The following is a 16,392-nucleotide window of genomic DNA, read 5'->3' as shown; positions in this document are numbered from 1 at the left end:
CAACTTTCCACCAAAGAGTATCCATGCAAGAAGGAGCAGAGGCAGTAATATGAAGGCCTTCTCTGAAATATACATTTAGACATATCACGGAAGATCAATTTTGAATTACTATTCTTATGAAACGCTGTCTGCTAGCACTTTCATGATCCTGTTGGAGTTTTATGCTTTCTCATTTTGAAAGCAGAAGCTATCTGAAAAGCAGATGTTTTTGTTTAGTGCTTCTCTTCAAGCTGGTACTGACATAAAATCTAAATGGGAGCGACTTGATATAGTTCTGTTTTTTATTGTTGGCTGCGGGCTCCCAAAATTCTGCTTCCTTTGTCTGCAAGTTCGGTAAGCTGTTAAACACACTTCTGATACAATTATTAACTTTAAATCTCTTTAAAAACTCTTCAAATTACAGTTGCATAATACCAACTCCAGCATATTCACTTTGCACCATTTTTTGCAGCTTGCACAATAGAAAATAGTGCAAACAGGTTTTTTTTCTGTTCATATTACATAGTTTTGTTTTGTGCTATGGCAAAAATGAAACATAGTGAATTGCATCATTTTTGTTGCTTATGTGAAAATGATCAGAGCAAAGCTGGTTTATTCCAAATTTATTTTAGAACATAACACTTGAAAGTTCTCACCAGGGCAGAAAACGGGAGCAAACTTGATTTCACAGTTCTTATACACAAATGCGGGTTGGATTTGTGTGTGAGATCGGAAAAATGTACGTTTAGCTTTACTTTTGAGGGGAAAATCTGCCTTTGAACCAAAAGCAGCAGAGTGTGAATTTGTCTTTTTTCCGGTTTTGCTTTGGTTCAAATATTTTATGTAATATTGATTGGGTAAAGATTGTTTGCTCTTTGCTCCCATCCCGGTTAGGAAAAAATGGTGCAGTATGGATTTACTCCATTTTTTTTTCAGTGACCAGTGCTTTAATGCGACCACAGAAGTGCTCCCTAACAGCTTAAATTGGTTTTAAAAGGACAATGGTGCTATCCACTTATTGTGCTGTGTTGGTGAATGATGCAATACCTTGGGCCTCATTACGAGTGCTCTAGTAACACTGTGGGATGATAACTGGGCCTGAACTAACAATTCCAACCAGTATCACCATAGACATTAACAGGGATCACAAGTTGAACTCCCTGGAATGGGAACTAATCTGCTGGCCCAGAACTGATGTCTTTTTGCACATATTTTGCTAGAATCCTATGAGTTTAACGCTCCCATTTAGCATCTGTAATGAGCAGGTTTGAATGGGATCAGGGTTGACAACATTGTGGTGCAGTGAGGGGACCTGGCAGGTTGCTGGGGTGCTGCAGAAAGCATTGCATGCTCCTCCAGCAGTGGTGAGGTGGGTATTGGCCTGAGCATCTGCTAACTTATGTTAGGTCCTCTGGGTGGTTTTACTGGCTCGATATTTGCAAGTAATCCAAGTCGTGGAAACAGTGTGCCACTCAGAACTGGCAGAGTGATCTCTAATCTTCTGCGGATACCGCCCTGGCCAATTCGTTATGATGGTCTAAATCTTTGATGTAAGAATGGATAGCCTGAAGGCACCACCCGGACTTTCTGTTGGTTTGGGTATGCAGTATTGTCCCTGTGCTCCAGTATTTCATTTTGTTGGCTCAAAGGTGATGTCTGTATAGTTAATTTTCATTCACATAACCTCAAAGGCTTCACTCCACAGGGGAAAAGAAATCTCAATTGGACATACTATGGTTGAAATGTTGGGAAGTTTAAAGACCGGTTGCACACAGCAGACCTAAATTTAAATGAACTATATGTGTTTCATAGTATACTGTTTTGACGTATTTATGTGGCATCACTTACACTGACATGTAGGGTAAAATTAGATATAAATGTCAGCTATTAATGAAGCATTTACTGACACTGAAGTTCTGTCGGTCTCACACACAGTTTCATGCCGGCCTTACAGTAGAACTGCCCTGTAGAACAATAATGAATGTAGCACAGGGACTACTTTTATATTTTGAAACACCTTTCAAGTCTCTAAACCAATGTTTACTTGTAACACAGTTGTTTTCTTTGTCTCAATTTTGCCTTTCATACAAGAAAATAATACGCAGCAAATAGAAACCCCCACTAAATTCAAAAACATAACATCACACAAGACCAAAAAACCTTTAAAGAGAAAGAGTGGGTTGGGAAACGGAAGAAGAGTGGGTACACTGGACAATCTTTTTTGTGGTGATCTGGAACTAGATGATTTTACATCTTCTGCAAACATAAGTAGCAGCGTAGCTTCGGGGAGCGAGAGTGTTTAGGGTGTGACACCCCCCAAATATTTGCATTCTTGGCTTAGGAGTTCATGTCCAGGAGCTCTGAGTCGGGTCTTCTATGTCTGTGTGGTTTTTCTCATCACCCTTGTTTCACTAAGAGGATTTATTAGTTTGTTGTTTGATAAGGAACCTACACATAGTAACTGGTTACCAAAAAAAAAGTAGTAAATCTGTTTCCATAGGAGTAGGAGCAAACTTACTACTTTTTGGAATTCACAAACACTGGCAGTAGTAGACCTGGAATGTTGTGGAGGTCTCAGATTTTCAGGCATACTACTGGCAAGCACCCAAAAGGCGATGGGACAAATGCTTGCAAATAGTCTAACCGCATGCTGTTGCTCTGGATAGCATTCCAACCCATCGTCTTTGACCCACCTTGCCAGTCTAGACAGAGGCCCACTATAAGAACCCCTTTTAGAGGGCCATGGGTCACTAAGGGCCTACTGGACCCAACTGTGGTCGTTGCAACCTTTTACTCCTGATGTCCAGGGGCCCGACTTACTATACATTTTGAGTAACTGGGGCAAGTAAGTACTCCTTCTGCACTTGACTAACAGGATATACGTGGTCCCAGCAACCCAAGGCTTCCTCTGGGGGAAGTGTAGACACTGCTTAGTGAACATGGGTTCAGAACTCAAATTGCGTGCAGCAACAGCAATAAATCCTTGTCCAACAAAATACTTACTTTTATGAAAACAGAGAAGTATGTTATTTTTAAAGTTACACACACAAAGGGAGAATACAGTACTCACAAACAATTACATAGCTCTCCCTTGGGCTCGGGTCTAGTGTCTTTCTAACTATTCCTTGTCTTCCTCACATTAGTGATTGTGATTATTCCCCATTCACTGTTGGTAACATCTTCAGTATGCCCCAATAGTAGCCTGAGTCTCAAAAGCCCACCTTCACTAGGATTTAAAGTCAGTAGGGCACATGTGCATTCAGCACATATATACACCATGCTGCACTCCGCAGTAATGCATTATTCCTGTGTTGCACCCTGCCCAGGCACACATATACCCAACGTAGACACTCCATGCTGCGCTGCGCTGCGCTGTGCAGCACTTCACACCAACTTGATGATGGCCAGGACTGAGTTAAGTAGACAGCAGTAGAACTTTAAAAGTCAGTGAGCCAGTAGGACTCACTCGAGCCAGACAGTTTAAAAAAGAACCTGTACAACCCTACTGACCACTATGCACCTACCTCTCTGGTGCTGCTTAACTCCTGGTGATGCTGGTAGCCTTTCACCACTATGAGGGCATTGCTGTGGGTGCCCCTCCCGGTCCAACAGGACCTCAATCCGTGGCCTTTGTCATGGCCACATGCATGATCTGTGTTAGCCTGTGACAAACAAATCTGAATTAGGGATCCAAACATCAGTGCAGTTTTGTTTTGGCTGCCTCAGTGACTTCTTACTTCAACCCCAACGTGCATGGTTTGCAGTGCTGCCGGCACCAGCTCTTTTGAGCCACTGTACGCCACCACACCAATGTTCATGGCTGTATTTTAAAGAAGAGAGAAAATTACTCACACAGCTGCGCATTTCGCTGATGCGCACTGCATATAGCAAAGGCATTCATTTTATTTGCACTCCTCAAACAGGAAGGTACAAAGAATGAGGGGGAGGAGGACAAAGGAAAATGGCATACATTTCTGTGTTGTGATATCATGACTAGGTCATGTTAGTTTGCTCAAATTTCTGACATTTTTCATCCCGTACCATAGACATTTGGGGAAATTCTGTACATTATTAGTAATTATATATTTTAAGTTACTATTATTATATTATTTACCATCCCTAGAATGCAGTTTGAACCTCCTGCTAAATCTTTTACAAACAAGGGGTGAACTGCGTATTCCATGGTCTAGATGGAAAGAAGAATTCTTAATGTGTATGAAGGCCCTAGATGGGGATAGAGTGGGAGCTACAGAGAAATAACAACATTTTGCTTCATTGTTTAGGGTTGGAGGGACAAGTAACATTTATAACATTAACCCAGCTTATTAGTCAAGGAGAACTAAATGCTTTTGATGAGGGTCTGATACGCACCGAGCACAGATTTAAACCTACCTCGAGCTTATCGTTGAATCGGTTTAAATTTAACACAAAGGCTCAACTGGATGGCAAGTCTTTTGATGGTTTCCTTACAGCTTTAAGTGCACATTCCATGACCTGTAATTTTGGGGTTATGTGTGACGAGGTGATCAGGGACCAAATAATTGTGAATGTAAAAAGTGAAAAAATACAAGAACAGTTATGGGTGATGGGAGTTCCTAAGTTGCAGGATACTATTACCACTGCTAAAGCATTTGAGCATTCCGAAAAATGGATGAAATCAGTATGAGATAGTAATGCCTATGCTAAGAGTGTAAATGTTATTCATGAAGTATGTGTCGTGAATAACAGTTCTGTTAATAGAAGTGCTCAAGGGGGGAGAAGGAGTTATAAAGGCTCAGTTTGTTATAGATGTGTAACTTTAAATCATTTAGCGTAATTTGTCAGTGTCCTGACACTGGGAAGGAATGTAACAAATGCACGAGCTTGGGTTATTTTGCAGTGTATGTAAAGATGATAAGAAGAAGGGTGTTTTTTCCTCTGAAGGTAGAACTGCTGCAGTAGAAGAAGTTTCTTGTGTGAGATGTCCATGTGGCAAAAGCAGGAAAAGAGAAAAAGGAATTGTTGTATTTGTAAGGTCTCCCAGCTAAGAGTGATGAAGTTAGGGAACCTTCAATGTGCTATGTCCATATTCTTAACAAAGAGTTAGAACTCATGGCTGATTCAGGGTCTCCGTGGACTATAATTACTAATGACTGTTTCAGTGATGCCTTGGCACAAAGTGATTTAAGAGAATCAGATATTGTGGCTCGAGGTTTAGACAGTTCAGATATTGATCTGATGGGGTACTCTGATGTCGGTATAACTTTCAAAGGAAGAGAAGCGCAAATCATATGATACGTAGCAGAAAAATGAGTCCATGTATTAGGATGGAGAGACCAATGGAAATTGGGCATTATACCCAGTCCAGTAAGGAACCCGTTTGGTTAATGAAATGGACAAGGGTACGGTGCTTGTGCTTGTGTCTCACTTTCAGGAAGTGTTCACGGAGCGTTTGGGTAAGTTAGAAAGGTATTCCCATCGTATTAAGCTCAAGCGTGGGGCTCAACCAGTCAGACAAAAGCTACGGAATGTGCCTATAAATGTGAGAGATGAACTTAAATATGTGTTGGACAAAATGTTGAGTGGTGATATAATTGAAAAAGTTGAATTTCAGAGTGGGTGTCTCCCATATTTTGGCGCGCAAAGCAGATACATCTTTTCTACTTTGATTGATCTTAAAGCATTAAATGCTAATATTGTTGTTGGTTGTCATCCACTACCATGTGGTGATGAGCATGTCAGAGGGTGCAAGTGTGTTTTCCACACCTGATCTGAGATCAGCGTGTCATCAGATTGAACTGAAGCTTCTAGAAGTTTAACTACATTTATTACAGTACAAGGTTTGTTCTAATTTAAAAGAATGCCGTTTGGCCTTGTGTCAGTGGCATCCGTGTTTCACAGGGTAATGTTCCACATTTTCAAAGTCATGGAAGCATTTGTTAAATGTTTTCAAGATGATATACTCATTTTCTCCAGCAACATACATGAACATTGGGAGCATTTAAAGAAAGTGTGCAGAATGTTAAAAGAACATGGTTTGACTTTAAAGGAAAGTAAGTGCAAGTTATTTAAAGAAATAGTGGAGTATTTAGGACTTACCTTGTCAAAGGAGGGAGTTTTATCAAAGAAATCCTTACTTGAAGCCATTGTCAAGGCACCAGACAATAAGGAAAAGTTGCTGTTATTTGCAGGTTTTTGCGAATACTGTGGTAAATTCATCAAGGATTTTGCTACAAAAATGGAATCATTGAGATCTGACAAAAAAACAGAGTTTGTTTCAACAGAAAGGCACCAACAAGCATTTGAACTTAAGAAAAAAGAGATGATGAGGGCACCCGCCTTGAATCGTTTTCATGGAAAAAAAGAAAACATGCATCATTACTGTAGATGTAGGCTTGTACGGGATAGTAAGCATATTACCACAACGAGGTGGGAAAGAAGAGTGGAATGTGGCATTTGCATCTTGCACACTTAATGATTCTGAAAGATGCTATTCAGTGATAGAGAAGTAATTGTTCATGTGTGTGGCCAGTAGAACATTTTTGGAATTGTGTGGGGATCCCATTTTACTTTGAGAACTGACCACCAGTCCTTGGTCGGTACTTTGTCTCCTGTAGGAGGATGTAACTCCACAGCACATATTGCAAGGTTAATGTCTAGGCTTCAAGAGTACAACTTTACAGTTGAATATGTACCAGGGAAGACAAATGTCACAGCAAACTGTCCAGAATACCTTGTTATTTTAATGAGTATGTCACTGAAGTAGATGACACTGAAGATAAGCTGTCTGGTAAACTTGAAGGTATGTCTGAAGAGATGTGGAAGGCTGCCATTGAAGGGGACTTACTGCTGAGAAGTGTTATGGAACATGTTAAAGAAGGATGGCCTTTGAAGAAGGGTATTTCAGCTGAATTGTTCCTGTTTTGTAATGTTTTAGGAGAGTTAGAGGTTTAAGACAAGATGTTGTAAAAATAAGGAAAATGTATACCTCCTGTCAATTTGAGGGATCACATTTTAACTGTAGCCCATGAAGTAGGACTGTCGGCCATTAAAAGATTGGTGAGAACGTTATTTTGGTGGCCTGGTCTTGACGGGGTGATAGAGATGTCAGAGCGTGCCGTGTGTGTGTCAATAGTGAAAACATGCTAAAGTAGCACCCAATCTGTTGAATCCTTTTCCTTTGCCTAAATTTCCATTGCAGAAACTGGGGTTTGATATCTCTGGACCGTTCAGTTTTTTACCCCAGGACTGTAGAGTTGCCATGGTACCAGTACACTACCACTCAAAATTGCATGAAGTATAATTGGTTTCTCAAGTCACCAAAACCTTCGTAATTGAATTTCTCATTGAACTGTTTGCAAGAGAAGAATATAGGGAAGTGATTATCACAGCTAAGGCAGAGCAGTTGAAGTTGTTGGAGATTGAGAGTTTCCCAAGATGTTGTAATATTTGACATGTCACCACTGCCTTGCATTATCTTTCAAGGATTAACCGTGTCTTGAAAGATAATATATTGTGGTCACATGGGTTTGGAGCAGAGTGGAAAAATAAACTGAGGGAGAAACATGGTCCTTTTAGTTTACTTAAATGCAGAGACTCTGTTTCCAAATTATGTTCTTCGTGGTTTAAAAGGAGGTAGATGGCTGAAGTTGGAGAAGTGAAGAAGAGGTGGCATTAATAGTAGAAAAGAAACAGGAGAAGAATAAACTGGCTTATGATGCTAAATTGGAAGGCCAAGAAGCCAAATTTTGAAGTTGGTGTTTGGGTCAGAATTCGCAAGCCTTGAATTTTGGTCAAGGAGCATTTTAAAATTGACAAAGCTGTGCAGGTCATCAAAGTTAATAAGAACAGTGAAGTCATTCAGGATGGGAAAACTTGGAATGTCAGAAGAGTTGCCAAATGTGGAAGTGATATTAATGCAAGGTCTGAATCTCGTAATAAAGGTTGCAAATATGTTACTATAGCATCAAGAGTCAAACAGGAATCTCGATCCAGGCAAACACCTTATACATTTGTTGATTATGTATAACATTTTAGACTTATTTTTATGTTCATCCTCCTTTTCATTTTTCAATTTTTTTAAATTTTTGTTTATTTTCATTTGTTATCAAAGGAGGAATATGTGTTATAGTCTATATAGTGCCCTTTGACTTAGTTATGTTTATATTCAAAACTGGTCTCATGCCAGTCTTGAGTCCCATTCAAATTCAACATAGTGTTTTTGAGGTCTTGTCAGCATTATGGAGCAGTGAAGCAGCAAGGGCACCTTCCTGATTACTAGTCCACAAGACATCTGTGCTGTAGCAAATTTCTCTGCTTACCCAAGCAAAACAGCAACTGGCTGCTCTTTAGCACTCAGGAACTTCTTTTGAGTACCAAAACCAACCATTATTTGTGCACCAGATTGTTTTGAGTTACACCACGTTTGCTCATTGTCACCTTATGTAACTGGTTAATTTTGCTCTTAATACGGGTTGTACATCAGATGAACAATGCTTGAGCTGATTTATACGCAGGCAAGTCTACTTATAAATTAACTTTACTGGCCTCCTTATTATGTCTTGAAATGTATGATGTACCTTGTAATAATTTAGATGTTTTGTGATCCATTTCAGAAATATAGACCTGGTCGATGTGATGATATTTTAAAATGGAAGCCTCCCAGTTTAAATTCAGTGGACTTTCGGTTGAAGATTACAAGAGTTGGAGGAGAGGGGTACGTAAATAATTTAAACACGTTTTTGTAATTTTTTTTCATTGATTTATTACGTTTTTTTGTGAAGCATTGTATGGTACTGTTAAAGTGCTGACAAGCCTTTTTGGTGCAGGATGTAATATTCCACAATACAATGTTAAAGGTTTCATGACGATTATATAAATGTGAAGTACTGCACTTCAAACAACAGTGGTAATGATTTTTCATAGACCAGCTTTTAGACCTGTCAGCTCTTGGCGTGGTTTCCCTTGTCTTTTTACTTCTGACCTCCTGTTTTGATCCTGTGCTGAACTTTGTTTTTGCTGACTTTAGGACTCTGGGCACTTTACCACTGCTGCCAGTGCTAAAGTGCATGTGCCATCTATATAAATTGGATTGCTAATTGGTTTATCCATGATTTGGATATTTGATGTACTTTTAAGTCCCTAGTAAAGTGCACTGGAGGTGCCCAGGGCCTGTAAATCGAATGCTACTAGTGGGCCTGCACCATAGATTATGCCACCCACATGAGTAGCACTGTAAGCACATCTCTGACCTGCCACTGCATTGTCTGCGTGGGCAGTTGGGAACTGGCAGTTCGACCTGGCAAGTGTACCCACTTGCCAGGCCCAAACGTTTTCTTTTACTTCATGTAAGTCACCACTAAGGTAGGCCCAAGGCAGCCCCTTGTGCAGGGAACAGTGTATTTAAAAGGTAGGACATGTACTGGAGTGTTTTACGTGTCCTGATAGTGAAATACTGATGAATTTGTTTTTCACTATTGGGAGGCCTATCTCCCCAATAGGTGAATATAAGGTTGGCTTGAAATATCTTTTAAGTGTAATTTCCCATTTGGAGCAGATAGAGATCTGGAGTTTGGTGTCTCTGAACGCACAATTTAAAAATACATCTTTTGGTGAAGTTGTTTTTTAAATTGTAAGGTTGAAAATGCCACTTTTAGAAAAGTGGGCATTTTCTTGCTTAACCGTTCTGTACCTCTGTCTGGCTGTGGAATCCACGTCTGGGTCAAAATGACAGTTGGGCTGTTTGTGAATTCATTCTAGACAGTCACACAAAGGGAACTGAGGTGTACCCAGCATATCCTGATGGGTCTTCCTGGGCTAGAGTGGAGGGAGGAGCTGACACTTGCACCTGAATAGGGCTATGCCTGTCCTTACCCAAAGCAATCTCCAACCCCATTGAGTGTGTCTGGGGCCAGGGCAGGAGAGGCAGGGCATGTGCACTACAAAGGCATAATTTCAAAGCAGAAATGAGTACAAGTATTGAAACTTTGAGACCACAACTTTAGAACACTTCTGGACTGAGGGCATTCTGCCAGGAAGAAGAGCTGGATGCTGTATGAGAAACTGCCACTCTTCCTGTTGCTTTGTTGTGCTTTCCTGCTGCTTCTGTCCTGCTAGTGAAAGGCCTGGACTTTGCTTTCTACATCCTGCTTTCTAATGTTCTCGAAGGGCTTAAACTGAGCTAGCATCCTGTAAGAAGTCCCGGGAACATCAAAGATTTCATCTGCCAGTGCCTGGACTCTTTTGCAGTGTTATGACTTGCCAAGTGGTGCTAAATCCAGTCCTTGCCCCTTGGAAGTGCCAACTGGTATCCTGAGGAAGAAAATCCATGCATCGGATCCCCACTGCTGAAAATCAACGCATCGCCTGGCTTGCTGCAGAAGATTCGATGTAGCGCCTGCCTTGCGGCTCAGGAATTGACGCAGCGCATGTCTTACGGCTCAGGAATTGACGCAGTGCCTGTCGTATGGTGGAAGGCTAGACACAGCACCTGTGGGACTGATGCAGTGCCTGCTTCACCACGGCTGTATCATCACAGTGCATCGGATTTTCCCACGCATCGTCCCTGGAAGTCATTTTCGCATCAACCCCTGCACCGAAGCAATGAACCGAGGGTGCATGACTTCAAATCGACCCATCCCCTCTCTTATGGGGAGAGAACTGACATATCACCTCCCCTGCAAGTAAGGAACCAACACATCACGTCCCCTGTGCAGTAAGGAACAAATGCATCACTTTGTTTTCTGGCACCTCACCTCCTCTGCGGTCCGCATCGTCTTTGTTTTTGATGCAGCCAGGGACTGTGTGTTAAAAAGAGACAACCATTGATTCCTCTGAATTAAGACTCTTTGGAACTATTTAAAGTGATATCTTTGCTTGGGAGTGTTGTTTTTTTTTGTCTTTTTGGTCTTGTTTTATGCAGATGAATATTGGCTAGTTTCTAAACTGGTGTGGAGTACTTTTGTGGTGTCTTCACTGGGTGTGTGTGTGTGTGTGTGTGTGTATACACACAAATACTTTACACATTGTGTCTGAGATAAGCCTGACTGCTCTTGCCAAGATATCAAGGGGGTGAGCTGGGGTTTTCTTAGCTGTGCAACTTCCTTACCCTGACTAGAGTGAGGGTCCCTGCTTGGACAGGGTGCAAACCACTGCCACCTAGAGACCCCTTTTCTAACACTGGGGATCTCCAAACGTTTCTGAAATGAGCTACTTATTTTCAATGAAAATCATCTTGAGGTGCTATTCATGTTAGCGGTGTAGTAATAACCACATCAGACAAGATTGCATTTAGTGCCTATTTTATGCTAAATTACAGTTGTAATCACCTCAGTGCATCCAGCAGGGTTGCCAGCAATAAAACAAATTGACATTTTGGTATGCCTTTACATGAGTAAGACATAGCAGCAATAGTTGCAATGTCCCTAGCACCAAGGTAATATTAGTACTAAGTCTCCTAAATGCAACATGATTTATCACTGCACTGTCAACTATAAATATAATCATTTTTCTCCAAACATCAGGTAATGATTTCTGAAAATACAGCTATTTTGTCTGAGGTACACACGTTTCTATTTTGTTATGGATAATCTGTGCTACATACAGGACAGCTGCAAGTAGCGCACAACTACTCGTCAGAGAAGGCTGTCAGACGCAGTTGTGGTAAACCTATACAGTTCTCTGTGAATTTCTAACCAAATTGTCCTGGGGGCTGTAGTACAATGCATCTGGAGTTAGTGGTGTCATGAACCCCCCACTTTAGCAGTTTGAGTGGGGTGCTAGAGTGTAATTATGAGTAACATTAAATCTTTAGATTGGTATTTATGCCCCCTTTGACTGATTATAAGTTCATTAATACCACACCTAGTGGACAGAAGGGAGGGATGGTGAGAGTGAGAAATAAATAAAAGAATGGGGAGGTGTGATATGGAGAAGGATGGAGAGAGGATTGATGGATGCAGAAATGAACAGCTAGAGAGGATGGTGGATGGAAGGAGAACTGTATAGAATAATGTTTTGGAAAAAGGATGGTTGGAGAGACAGATGTGAAGAAGAGTAAATGAATTGAGATAAGGATGAATCAAGGGATGTATGGAAAGAAGGAAGGAAGGTGATGGAGGACATAGGTTAGGATGCACAAATGAAAAGGAGAAGGAAAGATGTGTCGGTACATGGTGAGAAGGAAGAGTGGATGGATAAAGAAATGAAGGAAAATACAGGTATGGAGAGGAGGAAGGGTAGATGTATAAAAAAGAAAGAAGCTTAGGAAGAAGGATGTGTGGGTGGAAGTAAAAATGCAAAGAACGATGGTTGGGAAAAAGCATGGAAAGAAAGAATAAAATAAATTTGAAAAACATGAGAAAGAAAGATGAGAGAAGGAAAGACAAGACTCAAAGATGGATTGAAAGAAGGAAGGATGGAATTTTCAGACACTTAGATTTCCCTCAGAGAGAGCAGTACACCAAATGATTGCAGAGTTGCTTGCTTCCACCAGCTCGCTCATTTCAAAGTGGATGAAAGCTAGACCACCAGAAGGCAAGCCTTAGCCACCCGCATACATGACTGCGACAACAACAGCAAAGAGCTCTTCACCATCGTCAAAGAATTTGCCAACCTGGCAGCACTAGAGAACACCATACACCCCTTGCCACCTTCTTTCATGACAAAATCACTTCTTTCTACAGGAACTTTGGACCCTAGCCCACAGCAAGAGACACCAACAACCTCCTCAGCCTCTCGGACTCCCCTACCACTCATGGAATCCACAAGTGCAATCAGATCGCCACTCAGATGACCACCGAAATCATGAAATCCATCCACTTATGTTTCCCCACAGACCCTTGCCCTCATCACATGTTCAAACTCAGCAGCAACACCATCAGCAACAGACTCACAGACATCATCAACTCATCTATCAACACAGCCACTTACCCCGACAACATTAAACATGTGAGGATCAAACTCCTCTTCAAGAAGACCTCCGCAAACCCCAAGAACCTCAAAAACTACTGCCCCATCTCCCTGCTCCTGTTCCCAGCAAAAGTACTGGAGAAAGCCATCAGCCGGCAATTCTGGACTTACCTAGAAGACAACAACCTGCTAGACTCATCACAGTCCGGATTATCCCCCAATCGCAGACCAGACACAGCCCTGATCGTCGCCACAGACGATATCAGAATATCCCTAGGCAAAGGACAGTCAGCCGCCCTCATTCTCCGCGACCCCTCAGCGACATTCAACACAATCTCCCATCACACCCTACTAAAGTGACTCCTCCGGCTCGGCATCCAAGGGGATGCCCTGAAATTAATAGTTTCCTTTCTCACTGGTCAGACGCAGACTATGTCTCTATCTCTCCTTCCCACCTCCCCACCTCTCAACCAATTCCCATCATCTGCAGAGTTCCCCAAGGATCTTACCTCAGCCCAGCCTTATTTAACACCTACATGACCCCCCCCCCCCCGTAGCCAACATCATAAGAAGCCATAGACTGAACATTGTGTTCTACGCAGATGAGACACAGCTCATCCTCTCGCTAACCAAAGCCCACAGCAGGGCCAAGATCGAATTTATACTTTGCAGGAGCATAGCCGACTGGATGAAGGTGAGCTGCATCAAGCTCAACAGCGAGAAAATGAAGTACTATTATTCGGAAACCCCAGCTCTCCCTGGGACACCTCTTGGTGGCCACCAGACCTAGTGCCCCCTCCCATCCTGACAGAACATGCACGCAACCTAGGGGTCATCATTGACAACAAGCTAAGCATGAAGAAGCAGGTCAACACAGTCTCCACTGCCAGCTTTCGCACCCTCTGCCTCCTATGTAAGATCTTCAAATGGCTCCCCACTGACACCAGACATACCGTCCCTCTGGCCCTTGTCACCAGCCTCCTAGTCTATGGCAATGCTCTTTACACAGGATTTACAACACTACTCACTAAAAAACTCCACATCATTCAGAATGCAGTAGCAAGGCTCATACTCAGCCTCCCAAGACGAAAGCACACACATATCCCACACCTCAGGAACCTTCATTGGCTTCTCGGACACCAGCGATGCCAACTCAAGCTGTTGACACTCTCCTACAAAGCACTACACAACCAAAGACCTCCATGCCTCAACCACTGCCCAATCTGCCCCTTCCGCCCTCCAGGCCGCAAGAGCAACCAGGGAGCACACTCTTTCTCCTACCTGGCTCTGAAGAAATGGAACACTCTTTCCCCTCCACCTAAGGTCCTCTCCCTTCATCCTGGAGTTCAGAAGGCAGCTCAAGACCTGGCTCTTCGACTGAGTCCTCTGGCTGACCCACTCAGCAACAGCACCTGGATACCCTCACAGGTGATAAGCGCACTCTACAAATCTGATGATTGATTGATTGGTGTTTTAGCTTTCTGGCTACTTTAGCTTCTTCGTGTGCATTAATGGAGCTTGGTCCAACTTCACTGACCACCTTCTTTCTTGGACAAAACATGCACAGTTTTAAAAGGTAAAACCTAGTATTCTGGGCAAAAATTCCTGGGCACATCCTTTCTTCCTGGCTGGTCTGTCTACCTGGTGACTCAGTGATTTTCTGCATGTAGACCTTAAAATCGTGTCGCAAATGTCTTATGGACAGAGAATTCCTAACACCATCATCCATCAGGACCCTGCTTTCGTGTGAAATATAGCAATACAACCATGAACATTTCTCTGAATTGGACCCACTCATCTTTGGAAAAGAGCGTAGACTTAAAAGGAGTGTCCCTACTTTGGTCGGTCTCAGGAGAAAATGCTTGAAGGGAATCAAACCTGCCCTGCACAAAATGAAGGTGCCTGCATTTTATTAAACATTAAGTCGCTCCCTTGTATGTGTGAAACTTAAGTCTACAAAACTTTAAAGGCAGTATACCCATCTCAGTCTTGTCTGTCTAAATGCCTCAAGCATACCTCTTCTAGATCATGCTTGTTGTAGTGGGCTTGTCTCTTACAGCTTGAATAAAACACAGATTAGTTTCTTCGTCTGATACTCGGATCCCCGTAGATGCAAGTCGTGAGGTATGCCTAGATTTCAAAATGTTCACCCTACAAAAACTTTGCTTATTTTATCCTCACAAAATCCCCAGTACCACTAAACCAAATTTGAATTGAAGTTGCAAAGATGGCAAATAATTCACTGCCTTTGTTCAAAGTGATCCAGATCTGCCTTTTCTCCAATTCTGACAAATCTTTCAGGAGTCCTGAGGTGCAGGGAGAAACCACATTCACTCACTACATTGAATGACAGTAACCCATTTGGTTATACATTACATTTCAGAGGCTAACTTAAAGTTTAGAAAGGGATTTATTATAGACTCCAAGTCAGACTTACATAAATGAGTCTCAGAAACATACAATATATGTGAAGGATCAACAAAGGAGAATTAAATCATCGAACAGTGTTACATTTCACTAACATATGAAAGAGCAATAGCTCAATGCCAACAATACAGTAAATAAGAAAAAGCGTATGATGCTTTGAATTCAAGCTCGGATTTTCTTGCCTAATGATTAAATCAAATTTCCTAACTATTATGATAAACCAAAGATAAGTTCAGAGAAAAGTGTCAGCATTACTGAAACCCCAGTAGAAGTTCTGTCAAGAGAGATGTGTGTGGCATTAAGCCACTTAATCTAGCAAAAAGGAGAGAGGTCTGCACCTCTCTAAAAGGTTCGCTCTAGTGAAGGGGCAAAGTGAATTTGAATCTTAGACTAACTAAAAAATACTTTAATCAACCTCTGAACCTTCCAGTAGCTGACATCACAGCCAAGGAAATTTCCATTGAAAGGAAACCATTGTCAATTATATCTAATTAGCCTTCATTTGCTTCTGATTACATCTGCATGATCTTGGATTACTCTCATGTTCAGGAATCCTAAAGGGGAGTTTGCTCTTACAGCTCCTCGTTACTGCTCCACATCCTTGGCAACCCGTATTCACGCCACCTTATCTCTACTTAACAATGTGCTTCTCTTTAACTGAAGACGAGTTCAAAGGCACCTGGACATCAAAGGATTGCGCAACCAGAATAGACTTTGCATTGAAAGTTTAGATACAAAGTAAAAGCACAGGCCTTATCTCCAGCCAGTACAATACGGACTTTTAAGACATATTTGATTATGAAGTTATACGTGAAATTCACATAAACATAATATAAGGAGAATATGGTTATAGGAATATATAGCTTCTAAGACAACAATACATTTGAATAATATTTGCATAGATGCTGTTTACATAAGATATTGAAAGGCTTCTGCTCATATGTGCACTTCAATAATTTGGCTTAGCAGTGTACCAGGTTTACATGAAAGCAGTTTACACATGTTATATATGTAGCTGATTGCTCTTCCTCAAAGCATAATGGCACAGGCCGTTATGCTCTTTTAACAGCAATAACTACTTTTAAAACCTGAGTTTGT

At 41.7% G+C, this 16,392-nt stretch overlaps 1 protein-coding gene across 1 annotated transcript in view; it reads left to right on the top strand.

Moving 5' to 3' along the window:
* The window catches only part of RNGTT (RNA guanylyltransferase and 5'-phosphatase), a 1,492,790-nt gene that overhangs the window by 1,110,436 nt on the left and 365,962 nt on the right, over positions 1-16,392 (top strand). The window contains exon 13 of the mRNA XM_069235480.1: positions 8,574-8,674. Within this exon, the coding sequence (XP_069091581.1) occupies positions 8,574-8,674 (101 nt within the window). The remainder of the gene's footprint in view (positions 1-8,573; positions 8,675-16,392) is intronic.

Source organism: Pleurodeles waltl, chromosome 5 (assembly GCF_031143425.1).
Source record: "Pleurodeles waltl isolate 20211129_DDA chromosome 5, aPleWal1.hap1.20221129, whole genome shotgun sequence".
In the NCBI taxonomy this organism is placed as follows: domain Eukaryota; kingdom Metazoa; phylum Chordata; class Amphibia; order Caudata; family Salamandridae; genus Pleurodeles; species Pleurodeles waltl.
Note: the sequence above shows the minus strand (reverse complement) of the source record. Positions and strands in the feature narration are given on the sequence as shown.